The sequence below is a fragment of the Mugil cephalus genome, chromosome 3 (genome assembly GCF_022458985.1).
Source record: "Mugil cephalus isolate CIBA_MC_2020 chromosome 3, CIBA_Mcephalus_1.1, whole genome shotgun sequence".
Taxonomy (NCBI): Eukaryota; Metazoa; Chordata; class Actinopteri; order Mugiliformes; family Mugilidae; genus Mugil; species Mugil cephalus.
This window is the reverse complement of record NC_061772.1, coordinates 27386802-27400269: the sequence shown is the minus strand read 5'-3', so window position 1 is coordinate 27400269 and position 13468 is coordinate 27386802. Positions and strand designations below refer to the sequence as shown.

General features: G+C 39.0%; 1 protein-coding gene across 1 annotated transcript; it reads left to right on the top strand.

Moving 5' to 3' along the window:
* The first annotated feature begins 691 nt into the window (after positions 1 to 691).
* lin7c (lin-7 homolog C (C. elegans)) lies at positions 692 to 12859 on the top strand. The gene is made up of 5 exons (XM_047580767.1): positions 692 to 870; positions 2446 to 2564; positions 2663 to 2734; positions 2819 to 3028; positions 7702 to 12859. The coding sequence occupies exons 1-5, from the start codon at positions 834 to 836 to the stop codon at positions 7867 to 7869; spliced, it is 606 nt and encodes a 201-aa protein (XP_047436723.1). The 5' UTR covers positions 692 to 833; the 3' UTR covers positions 7870 to 12859.
* The last annotated feature ends 609 nt before the right edge of the window (positions 12860 to 13468 follow it).

Below are 13468 nucleotides of genomic sequence, written 5' to 3'. Positions count from 1 at the left end.
TAAAACAAATGTAAATAAATCTGGAGTTGTCATTATTTATAACTTATTATGTTATGCTGTAGTCTGGCCCGCTTGAAATTGAATTGGGCTGTATGAGTCTCTACTCCACAAATAACCACTCTCCTTATTCCAGATCAGCAGACATGATAAAAGAACATGAAATTAAACATGTCTCAGGGCACATCCTACATACATGAAATGTGAAGAATGACTATAGAGGCGTATGAAAGGAAAGAATAATTTTTAAGTCATTCGGTGGGTGGAGTGGCAACAGTGTCTGTTGATTATATTAAAGTAAAATTGCTCTGTGCGCACAAATGGGTGAGGGATAAAATAATCAGGATGCAGGATTTATGTGAGGAGTGATTTAAAAAAGACTATTTGATGCAGTCAATCTGAAGAAATAAAATAACAGTAGAGATGTTTAGGAGAGTTTAATAAAATAGGAAATTTATCGAATGTGGCAAAAAAGGTGGGACGACACTTATACTTATTGCGAGAAATTATCCTAATTTACATGTACCACGTTAAAACAATCTAGAGTTGTCTTTATTGTGAGATCAAATTAGTAATAGTGTTTTGTTATGATCAGTTTGTGATGCTACATATCAATAGTCTAAATCCAAGAAGAGTTCGCTGTAGGTTATGGATTTACGAGCAGTCCCTGAACGCACCGTGACGTTGGCAGCTAGCCTAGCCTAGCCGGCTAACTTTGCTAATCTGATTTATCGGTCTGAGTTAAGCGCACGTAAACGTTAGCCAGGATTACCAATTTTAGTTATCCATATCTTAAATTTAACGCAATACCTACTCAACATCAAATACGACAAGCGATGGCGTCACTCGGGGAACCCGTGCGACTGGAAAGAGGTGAAGTTAATTAGCTGGTTAGCTACAAATATGTGTTGAGATACGAGGTAGACGTTACGATAGCTTAGCTTAGCTTAGCTTAGCTCAGCCGGATACAAACGGTGGTGGTTTTTCTGTGCATACTTTGTTCTTTAACATTGTGTTAACAGTGTCACATGGATATCTAATGTTTAGTTGGGTGTATGTTATTCTCAAAATGATAAAAATAATAATCATAGTCTTCACGGCTATATTGTTTTGGAAGGTGTATTAGCTAACTAGCTAATGTCAATGACAACAAACTAAATACTGGATTGTTCGAGGACTCTTACTTACAATACCATCATAATTACTTAAAGTAAAGCGTAAATGTTTATTTTAGAGTATTTCTTTCAACCTTAGTGCTTCTACTGTGTCTGCCAGTACACGGTGGTTAGAAGATAAAGCCAGATTTTAACCATAAATGTAAAAAATAAAGTTGAATAAATGTGTCAGAGACGGTTTATGGGTTATCGATGCTATTATCTCTTTGTTTTGAAATATTGGAGGAAGCAAAATATGTGATGTGTCAATTTATTTTTAAATCATATATGAAAACTGTATTGGAGGCGTGTAACAGTAGATATTAAAACACACAATCAGCACTAAAACAACGTAAATGAGGAGGTGGAAATTAATAAAAGGACAAGACTTAAACACAATTGAAAAGTCTCAATGAAAAGAGCAGCTCTCAGTTATTTGTTTCATCTTTCTAAGAACTTCCAGACTTTGTGGTGTGATTGATACTTTTCATTTATGTATAAAAGCCCTGTTTGTTAACATTAAGTAGCATAGTTTGAGTTTTTAAAACAGGCCTGTACATACCAGTAACATAATATCATAATAACTTATAAATGAACAGTTTACAAATTAGAAATAGCATTTATTTTAAGTGAAAAATTTGCACTCTATGTAATTTTCTCACTTTACAAATTCATTCTGCGGGTCAGTTTTGGCCTTCGGGTTGTGTGTTTGATACTTGTGCACCAACAAAACAGTGCATGTGCATTAAATTAAAACAGGAATATGTCTGTGAAGGTTCATCAGTCATCCAGGTCATGCTAATCCAAAAGACACTGAATAAGGAAACTGGACTTGTAGAAATTTCTTGAGGACGTTTCTCCATTAATCCGAGTAGCTTCTTCAGTTCTGAGAAACAGAGTTTTCCTATTTAAACCTCAACTTCCCACTAATCTCTCAGACCTGAAGAAGCTACTGGGATAAGTGGCGAAAAATCAAGAAATTTCTACAAGTCCAGTTTCCTTATTCAACGCCTTTTGGATTAAAACAGGAAGTTCTCAGTCTTCTCAACAAGGAGGTTAGTTGTGTTTTGTGTTTTTGAGGCTACTATAATGGACACTGCTTTGTTGGATTATGTGGCTTCATAGTGATTTAGTATCAGAACAAATTTAGTGAAAGAAAGCCTTAGTATGAACATCATTACTTATAGATTTTTTTTGTTCACTAAAGATAGACACTAACTTTATGCATCATTGTTTATTTGTCCTTTTCTAAATATCCTAAACCTTGTGTGTGTGTCTTTGTTCTTGATGACAGATATCAACCGTGCTATCGAGCTGCTTGATAAACTCCAGAGGACGGGGGAAGTGCCTCCCCAGAAGCTGCAGGCGCTACAGAGGGTCTTACAGAGTGAATTCTGTAACGCCGTCAGAGAAGTGAGACGCTTTGTGCTTGTTGTTGAAGCTCGTAGCTCTGATATTCGCTCGCTTTTCTGCCCTGATGTTAAACTGCTCGGATCATAATTATCTTTCAGGTTTACGAACACGTGTATGAAACGGTGGACATCAACAGCACTCCTGAGGTCAGAGCCAACGCCACAGCTAAGGTAAACCCACCTCAGTTACTGTTATTATTTCAGTAAATACAGTGTATTCGTGCTGACTAAACAATAACACCTGCTCACTCGTAGGCTACGGTGGCAGCTTTCGCAGCGAGCGAGGGACACTCACATCCTCGTGTCGTGGAACTGCCCAAAACAGAAGAAGGTCTGGGTTTCAATATCATGGGCGGAAAGGAGCAAAACTCCCCTATTTACATCTCGCGAATCATCCCGGGAGGCATCGCCGACCGACACGGAGGCCTGAAAAGAGGCGACCAGCTCCTCTCCGTCAACGGGGTGGTAGGTTCAACTCACAGACTCAATGCTTACGTCAGGATGGGAAACACACTTCAGTCTGATGTATAACAGGTCATTTTTCTTTTCACGGTTGAGTGTTATAGGCTCTGTGCACATTTAAATATACATCTTTCACTTTTGAGGTGGAAACAATAATAATAATCATCATAAAAACGATAAATCAACCCAGACTCCAAACTAAAAATGATTGTTAAATCACTATTAGCTTTTGTTTCAGAAATTCGAAAAAGAAAAACTGTGCAAACGTTCGGACACTCTTCTACTTGTTAACTGGTTCATGTGTTAAGTTAATATTTGTTAGGGGCCATGTTATTGATGCCAGTAAACAGGAAAAGGTTATAAAAAACATGTCAAAGCATTTCCAGCTCACAGTGTCCACTGATGTGAACCTAAACATATACGATGCTGCTTCGTGAATTTGGCTGGGGTACCCAGGATTAGCTGGCAGCCAGTCTGAGACCCCGCCCCCCCCCCCAGAAAGTGGAGGCCTTTGGGGCCTATGGGTCAATGGGAGGGGCCTCTTACAGGTATTTGATCAGGTTGGGATCTAGTGAACTTGGAGGCCAGGTTGTGTGTGTTTGCCTGTGTCAGGCTGCATCCTGCTGGGGATGACTGCAGCCATCAAGGAGTATCATGGCTATGGGGGTGTCTGGTCTGGTCTGGTCTGGTCTGGTCTGGTCTAGGAGGGGTGCTACATGTCAAGTCACATCCAAAGGAATGAATACCAGGTCCAAGATTTTACCAGCAGAACATTGAATTGTTGCAGTGGTCATAATGTTGTGGCTGATCATGGTTAAAGTAGTTTGAGACCCCCGTCCTATGGGATATCAGTAACAGCACTACGTCTGAAGCTAAGCAGCTACAGACAAAGGTGTTTAACCTCTGATGTAACATGAAGCCGTAGGTTTTTTCCTCCCATTAGAGGAAACAGAGAAGCGTTGTGTCACTGACAAATACTCGTTTCCTTCAGAATGAAACTGATTTACCGAACACACCGAGTGTCTGGTGAAGACGGCCGTCAAATCCGCTTGGATCGTTGCCGTGACTGACGCTTGGCTCATTTGACGAGGGCGTCCCAGATACTGTGGTTAGTCTTGGCAGTGCCTCCATCATGAGGGCTGACGGGGCTGGTGACAGGTGGTGAGAGGGTGCTGTTAGGTCTGCGTTCACATCAAGGACAGGTGGCGTAACCACATCAAAAGCCAAACGACAAAGTCACCAGACGAGGAGATGCTGATTATCCAGCTCAAAATCCATCCCGAACTCGTCTTGAGGAGAGAAGGCAAAGCGAAGATTTGGAAATGGAAGTGTGTGTGTGTGTAGATGTTAGATAAGTCGTCTTTTATACAAGACATAAAAATATTTCTGAACTTGCAATGACCCGCTTTTCCAAGCGGGTGAAAGTCATAAATGAAGAATAAGGAAGGAATGAAGAATAAAAATCTCTCAGCTGGTGCTGAAGAGTGTGACGTTCTCCCGAAGGGGCAGGTTTAAAAAAAACTTTTCCCAAACTTGCACATGCAAAAGCTGGAATCACTTTGGTTTGTTTTCTGCCAGAGTTGTGATCATTGTTCCCATTGCAAAAGCAACTAAATGTGTGATTTGCCCAGAGAGAGCCAATCTAGTCTTTGTAAGATCAGCGTCATTATGCACCAGGTGATAAAGTTAGAATATAAACGAGAAGGGCACATTAACAATTTAAAACCTCTTGTTCACTTATTCTTTGCTTCAAATCAGGTCTATTTTCTTATATAGCCCGTTAATACTAATTGCCCTTACAGACTTTTACGATGTATAACACAGTCAGTCCTCAGAGCAGGTATTCAGAAATGAAGAAAAAAAAAAAAAAAAAAAAGAAACAAAAACGTTTTGACGAGTAAATGCAAGAAACCACAGTAACAGCAGGAAAGCTGGACAGACCCCCTCGTCTGTGATTTCTTCTGCACATTCACATGAGATAAGAAAACTTATTTATTCACTGCATGTTTACGATGTGTCTGCTTCTTTCAGCTTCACGTTTTTTCTCTACACATTTTGACAGTGTTTTTACTTTGCAAATTCTGATTAATAATTAATTATATATTTTCAATATGTTACAAGAATTAGTGTTTAAATCAGTGTCACTTTTACTGACGTGATAAACACATTAATGCATCACTAAACAGAATCTAAAACATCGAAATACGCGGCTCATCCTGCACAGTTTCATTTGTCTGATGGTTTTGAGCTCTTTTTTTTTTATTTGTTTTTTGTGAATGGGTCTGCATGCATGAGGAAAAAAATAAGTTTTATCACAGGAATTCCAGGTAAAACTAGTCTCTCCAAAGCTCATCTCTGCATCCTAACACAAAGATAAAGCACGAGTGAAGTACAAATATACGTCTTATTTTAGGATTGAGGAGTCTCAGGAAATCAGACGTTAGTGAAATAATTTCATGCTGATTCACTGTAAAAAAAAAAGTTCATGCTTCCTGCAGTCATCGACTTTATATGCAAACACACGCGCTGCTTCTATATTGTTGTAAAAACACAGATTAATCCCCAGTGATGTTTCTAAACGGATGGTTATTAGCCTCAAAAAACAATTCCCCACTTACAGATCATGTCGTAGCACTGCGTCAATTATTGCTGCTGAAGAATCTATGCACCATCCCTGTAATCTTTTAATGATCGACGGGAAACGTGTAGATAAAGTCGCACATTTTTAGGCTACATGCAGACGCTTGCAGGCTCAGACGGGCGGCGAACTTTTAAATACTGTGACGATTTTTGATCTTCAACAGCGCGTTGCACACGGGGGCTTTTGTTGTTGTTGTGCGGGGAAAAAAAAGTTAGCTTCTCTTCGACGCGCTGCGGGTGGTTCCATAGGTTTATCGGTGAGTCACCGTTAAACGTAACGAGGTGTAACGTGCTAGCACGCAACCACGGATGTAAACAATGGACGGTCGGGTTTTCAGATTCTCAGAGAAAACTGGCTGTGGAAGTGTTTTTGAAGGAAATGATTGCAGCTCATTTATTTTATTGCGCACACACACACACACACACACACACACACAAACACACACACTGGATTTTGATGAGAAACCGTGAATATAAAACGTACATGTTTGGCTTCAAAAACATCTCCACGCGGCGTCAGTAAAACTCTTCCACGTTAACGCTGCGACTGCTGCTCGCTTTGCTTGGGTGGTTTAAAAATTCCAAGAGCAGCCAAAAACAATCATCCAATTGACTTTGTTTATTGGTTCTGTAGTTTTGTTCTCTCAGTAAAGCGTCTAAATTACAGGTTGCTCTGCGGCAAGTTAAAGCAGACCTCCAAAGTTTAGTTCGGTCGAGTCCAGTACTTATAAAAATACTGAGGTAATTGTTTGTTCCAGTGTTACTGCGTAGTCACCTTGTTGTTTTGTTCCTGATAATTGTCCTGGTGCATTAAAGCACGAGACGAAGGCTGATATCATTCAAAATTTGCCAAGAAATTCTGGCCTTTTCTCACAAATGTGTTCAAACTAGCTCTCATAACCGGAAACATGGTTCTCTGAAGGCAGTGTATGATCTGTATATACGTCCAGGGAACAAACGTGTCCTGCAACATAGTGATGATGTAAACCATAGGTCTTCAACAGGGGGTCCGTGACCCCTTGGGGGTCCATGGAGGCACTGCGGGGGGGTCGTAAATCGTTGGTTGATTAGACTTTTTTTATATACATTTTTGTCCCCACAAATTTAAATTTCTTTAAATACACATTAATATGAATCCATTATATTTTAGTAAAGAGTTAAGGGAAAATAGGTTAATATTGAATGGTAAATGATAATGATATTAATGTATATTTATAAATAGCACTATCCAAGTTTAATATAGAACGTATATAGTAGGTACGGGGCTCCCTACTTAATCTCTCCATCAGTTTCAGGTCCTTGATCTGAAAAACATTGAAGACCCCGTATGTAAACTGTTAAAACAGAGCGTTTACATGCACAGATTATGAAGCTATGCTTGAAATTCAACTTTCTTAATATATGGTCCTTGTCCCAGTTTACGGGCAGCGGAGAAAATCAAATAAGTGACAGGAACATATTCTCCTCCTCCACATTAGGGGGCGATATGTGTCTTGTAAGTGGGTTAATACGGCCCCCTTTCCATTTGACTTATTATGTCAAATAATAAACAACTGGAGTCGTTCATGTAGGAGGCCGGCATTCGAGAAAACAACCATGTGGATAATAGTTCACTTTAATAATCTCGTACGTAATGTGTGCACTACAAATAAGATGGCGCTATCCCTCAGGTGGTTCTTCTACCTTTTGTTGGAGGTTTTTGTTCCAGGATCATACACCAGTGCAGTGGTTGCATGTGCACACGCATTGTCCAGTTAAAGTCCAATTAAGGCGTAAACATGATGGAGAAAATCAATTTCCAATGATTTTAGTTGAAGAGACGTGTTTACATGCACTTAAGTCCAGTTAAAGTCGGATTAAGGCAATAATTCCTTTTTTTTCTCATGAATGTGCACTGTTTTTTAATTATTTTACTTTTGGCTTTCCTTTTATTTTTTATTAGTTTGGTTTATTACTGTCATTTTTTATATTTTTTTTTATTTAAGTAAAAGTTAATAAAACGCTGTGTCTCTTTTCTTTTTCTTTTTTTTTTTTAGAGCGTGGAAGGCGAGCACCACGAGAAAGCCGTGGAACTCCTCAAAGCTGCTCAGGGCACGGTGAAGCTGGTTGTGAGGTACACCCCCAAGGTCCTGGAGGAAATGGAGTCACGCTTTGAGAAAATGAGGTCAGCGAAGCGCCGGCAACAGAACAACTATCCCCAGTAGGATTTTTTTCCGAGTTGATGCCCAGCTCCCATGTCTCTCCTCCTCTAGCCCTCTGGCCATCTGTTCTGGTCTCTTTCTTATCTCCCTGCCCATTAAAAAAAAAACAAACATGCCCAAGTTTAGTTTTAGCTCCTACCCACACTTACTGTATAATGTGCTTCAACACTCTTCTGTAGCATCTTTTGATATCCACCATTGTTACTGTAGACACTACGACTCTAGATGAACACTAGAACCATCATGATTGTCAGCGTGCGTCGCACCGTGTGCAATTACTTTGACAATTTGAATGAGTACTTTTAGACACAAACTATACAACTTCTTTGACTGGAAACTGAGGTAGTGTTTTTAATTCTTTTATCACAGCCACTACCAAGTGCCTCAGGGCAAAACACGTTTATCTTATGTACTGTTCTCTCATTTCTTTTTTTGTCTTTTTAAACAGTTTGAGTACCGGCGATTAAATGCTTGTGGCAGGAATTACTACACGCTTTTCATCCGTTCATCCGCACATTTCATGTAGTGCATAGTGTAGGATATGTAAACGTCCTTTAATCGTGCAACGGCTCCACGGACGCGTCGGGAACAGGGAAGTTTTGTAGTAGGAGTCGGCCACAGTTTACATTCAAGTACGTTTCGGTAACAGGCGAAAAAACCACAGTGATGCCACTTCAGATTCCTACAGTGATGGATTATCGTTAAGGTTTTTCTCCGGGGCGTCCGCCGTCTTTTGAGTTTTTCTAGCGTCACCGCCGCGCTATAAAAAGCTCAGCAGCTACTGTAAGTGATGTAATGGGGTCTCGGCAGCTCATGAACTAAATTTGCTGCCACCGCGGAGACTCTTATTTTTTTACTTTTTATCAAAATAATAAAACCTTCGCAAGTTTAAACTCCGGAGTCAGCGCGACACGAGATGAAAACCCCGCGATTAATTTGTCTTGACACAAATAAGGAATGTGCCCCCCCCCCTTAAACCCCACCACATTTTTATTTTTTGTTTTGAGTCGGTTACCTAACGTTTGTCTTTGATCTCTGATAAAAATTGTTTGCAATGAAAGTAAAACTAGACGTTTGTAATATCAGTCGAATCATGTCAAACTCTCTGTTCACGATAATGCCTGATGTGACCTCTCATCACTCTTTTAATGAATGAAACTCACTGACTCGAGACTCTACAACAACATTTGGTGTTTAATGCTGTAAATCTGTTTGCACTGGTTTATCACTCATTGTATTTTTAACATTTTGTGACTGTCTTGCATAACAAAAGTGTGGCTTAAATGAAACGTTCATGTGGATTGTTTTTTTTTTGTTTTGTTTTTGTTTTTTTTTAATTATCCTGGAAATCGGTCACGTTTTATTGAGGGTTGGTTTTCAAAGCAGAACACGACATAAATGTGAGGATATGTTTAAAAAAAAAAAAACAAGAACAAAACAAAAAAAACATACAGGACATTTATGTAATTTACAGCAATAATTTTTAAAAAAAATGTCACAGATTTATTCTCTGTCTCGACACTTTTGTCATTTTTTCTTTCACCATCGCTGACAAATGTCTGCACCTTTTTCGACACTCCGTATGTAATATACATATTTAAATATATATAAACTGCACATCCTGTTACAAATGAGACTGATGATGATAAGAATGATAAAGACAAATGTTTTCTTACTGATTACTGCCAAATGAGTTTGTTGTGGACGGCTAAGACGGCGTGGACTCGGTAAACTCCCACATTCACACAAACAACACCTACACACTCTGAATATTTCATAGAGCTGAAGTACCTGCATGTTTCACACTGATACGAGAAAACGACTAAACTTTTGTGGATTATTAATATTAAATAAACCTTTTTTTTTTCCTGAATGAGAAGCTACATGTCAATCAAACAAGCTGACGAGGCAAGAAAGAAACCCCCCCTCATCCTTAAATCTCCCACTAAGAATAAAAAGGAATGTGATTTATTTGTAAGGGTTTATTGTTTTCATGGTGGATGTGATATTCCCAGGCTTTAGCTGACTGAGCCGTGCTACATCCCCGGTGTGAAGGACCTAAACGTAGTTTGTGATGCATAAATGAGACGGTGGACGAAGAAAAAACACTTGAGCCGCTCTTTCTAGGTTCGTTCTCTGATCTCGAACCGTGAGTTTTGTCATAATAAGCAGATATCCAGTGTGGTGTGACGTAACGCCTGCTTACGTAGTCGTACAGTTTTTTTTTTTTGGGATCAAAGCGTTTGAAAGTAGGTCGTTGCTTTTGTGGTGTAGTTGCCTCCTCTGCTTTCTCTTTCCTTCATTTGGCGTTTCTGTTATTTTATCCACCACCTCAAATTGTAGATAATCGGAATTAGAAAAATCTATAATGCACCTGTGGGCGTTCAGTGATCCGAGACGTGGGGATTCTCTCTTTATTTAGACCGTTTGTCCTTAAAAGGAAGATTATTGTACATCCTTAATGCACTGAAATCCTCACCAAGTGCTAAACAGCATTGGTTAGCGAAGATGGGATAACAATCACGCAATAACTGGAACTTTAAATGAACTTTGCAGAAGTAAAAATCTGGGACTTTTGTCTGTTCCAGTCAAATCTTAGTCCAGATTTCACACTTTGAATGTCCGATTTTCTTCACTCGAGTCATTTTTAACAAAATGTACGTGCTTGAAAAAAATGCTTTAAATATTGCAAGAACAAAAAAAAAAAAAAAAGTGCACACATCCCGGTTGTAGTTAGTGGATGTGCTCACTGTAATACATCAAGAAAACTGCTGAAACTGTGGAACAAAGGATAAGAAATGAAAACACACCTACACTACTGTAAAAAAAAACAACAAAAAAAAAACAAATGCAAATCCTTTATCTATGCAACGTCAAAACTCTATCGGTGCAGACAGTTCAAAGTCGCCATGAACCAGAGATAGAACAGGCCACGCCCCCCTCTCCCTCTCACAAAAAAATAGATCCGTTCTGATTGGTCGGCTCCAGTGGCCTGAGCAGGCTCCGCCCCTTTATGTCGGAGCCAAAGGCCTGGAGACGGCGTAGCCTACGCCAGCGTGAGTCTTTTATACCCGTGTGTTCGTCAGTAACAACGACAAACACTGGTCGGTGCTGTGTCTTTTTTTTTTTTTGTCAGTTTTGTTTCTACTTCGTGTTTCACTTTGAACAGTTGCTTCGTTTCTGTCATTACTCCTAGAAATGCGCAAAAACCTGAAAGACGCGATAAAAAAAAAATGATATTGGAAACGCCTACGCAAATATCTAAAGCTAAAACACTTTAACGCTCTCGTGAGTTGGTTTTTCAGACGTGTCGATATAAAAAGTGTATCGCAAAAGTGCAATTGGAAACGCGTTGTTCGCAATTGACCCACAAGTCCATCCTCCGCAAAGTCCAGTCTCTCTGGTGTGACGGGAATTTAAGAGAATTATGGGATATCGCGAGATGAGACTTTACGGGAGTCGCAGCTTATTCCCAAAACAAAAAAAAAATATAAAGTATTAAAATTTCAGAAATATCGCTTTTAAAATATAATGGAAACAAGGCTAATTGCGACTGAAACTTTTTTTTTCCCTCCGATCACGAGTCCTATAAACGTCTGTACCTCCAGACTTCCTCGGTTAACATTTACTTACCGATTCTTAATTGGTCCAAAACAATCATTGTGAAAACTGCAGAGATGGAGACGCAGCCGGAAATACTAAACAGGAAATACGCCTCCTAGTTCAGGATGAGCCATCAACGTTTTTCCTATCGTTGTCCAGGAAATTAAACCCTAAAATACTATTAATACTACGATCAGAAAACTTTTTTATTGTCAAAGTCATGTCCTGGCGCATGTAATCATATAAAAACCCAGACTTTGACGTCGTGGGGACTTTAACGCTGCGTGGACAAACTCGTGGCGATGAAACATTGTTAGGAGACATTTATAGAGAATGTAACTTAAAACCTACACGTGATATTAACCTAAAAGTCAGAATATTTTTAGATTTGTTTCCTTATTTATGGGCCGTATATAACAGACTGTAATGTAGTGTTGATGTACATTGTGCTATGACTCCTCCCATTGGAACCTTATCATAACTACATTATTGTGTGTTACATATATATTTTTAAATATATTTGTACACTGATATACATTTTGAAATGCTAAAAAAACATTAAAAATAAATAACGAGGGATTTAAAGTGAAGCGCTAGTGTAAAAGTGAAGGGGTTTGAGTATAGTTTCTGTTTGAGGCAGAAAAGTCTGGTTGTACATAAAAAGTCTTAATATAATGTATAGTTTTTGTTTTTCCTTAACTGTTTTATTCAACATTACGTAGCCGTAGATTCACTCCACACACACACTAATACTTACATACATGTCTAGGGAATCAGGAAGAAGCTGTAATGAGACTTGGTTTTCATATTGCACAGTCACTCTCCACTGAATGTCACTGACCATCGTCGAACTTTAGTTGCAACCTTTTATCGTGAAGTAACCGTCGACTTTCTACCTGTTTTTCCTTGTCTATATATATTGGAACGGTCAATAGAGTATTTTTTTATAATGGTTTTCTTTTTTGATATTTTTCTCAATTTTTATAAGTGAATTTCCTAAAAAAAAAACAAACACCAGGAACGATCGGTACTTCCATTTTAACCGTACCAGGTCCGCGCCATTAAACCGCCGGCGCCGGTTTCTGTCACCGTGGGTCCGCGTTGATCTTCCTTTTTCTCTCTCGGACCCGAGACCAAACTTGCAGCAGCATTTGTGAAAATTTTGATAATGTTTTGAAGATGTTTTAGTCTGTGCTTATTTAATAATAATAATAATAATAATGATAATAATAATGCCTGTGTAGCCCGTGTTGTGTTATTTTATGTTCTCTGGTTTGTTGTTATCTGATTTACTGTCTCACACAATCTGGAATGTGAAATTGTTGTGACGTAGAACTTAAAAGATAGTTGGACTGGAAGCTCAATAAAACCCGTGCTTGCATTTAAAAAACGTTTCTTTCTTTCTAAACGCGTCCGTCAGCGTTTTTACATAAAGCAGCCATAAGATTATGACTGTCGGGTGAATGACGCTGATTGTTTCATTACGCTGGTGTTGTCAGTGGGTGGTGCTGTGTTCTGCTATGTTATTATGTTGAATGAATGGACGAGGTAGGACCCGCATGCAGGACACAAGCTGGGGCAGGAGCAGGAAATAAAATGACTTTAATAAAAGGCTTATGGACTCTGGAACAAAAAACGCTGCAGGGAAGGAAGAGCATCTAAAAACACCCACAAAGAAAAACACCTGAAGACCAATAAAACAAAACCTAGACAGGAATAGAAGAAGCCAGAAAAAAAACACCGATCAGCCACAACATTAAAACCACTGACAGGAGATATTATTTATTATTTAGCATCTTGTGATAATCTGCTGGGAAACTTTTGGACCTGGTATTCATTCATTCATTTATCGAAATTCACTACATCCCAAACAAAGCAGAGAGGTGACAGGACACAGGTGAAACTAATGAGATGAAACAACCAAAGAGGGAAAAGACAGGAAGTAAAGAAGGGACAAGAAACACATATAACAGGAAATAAAAACAGGAAACACAAAGCA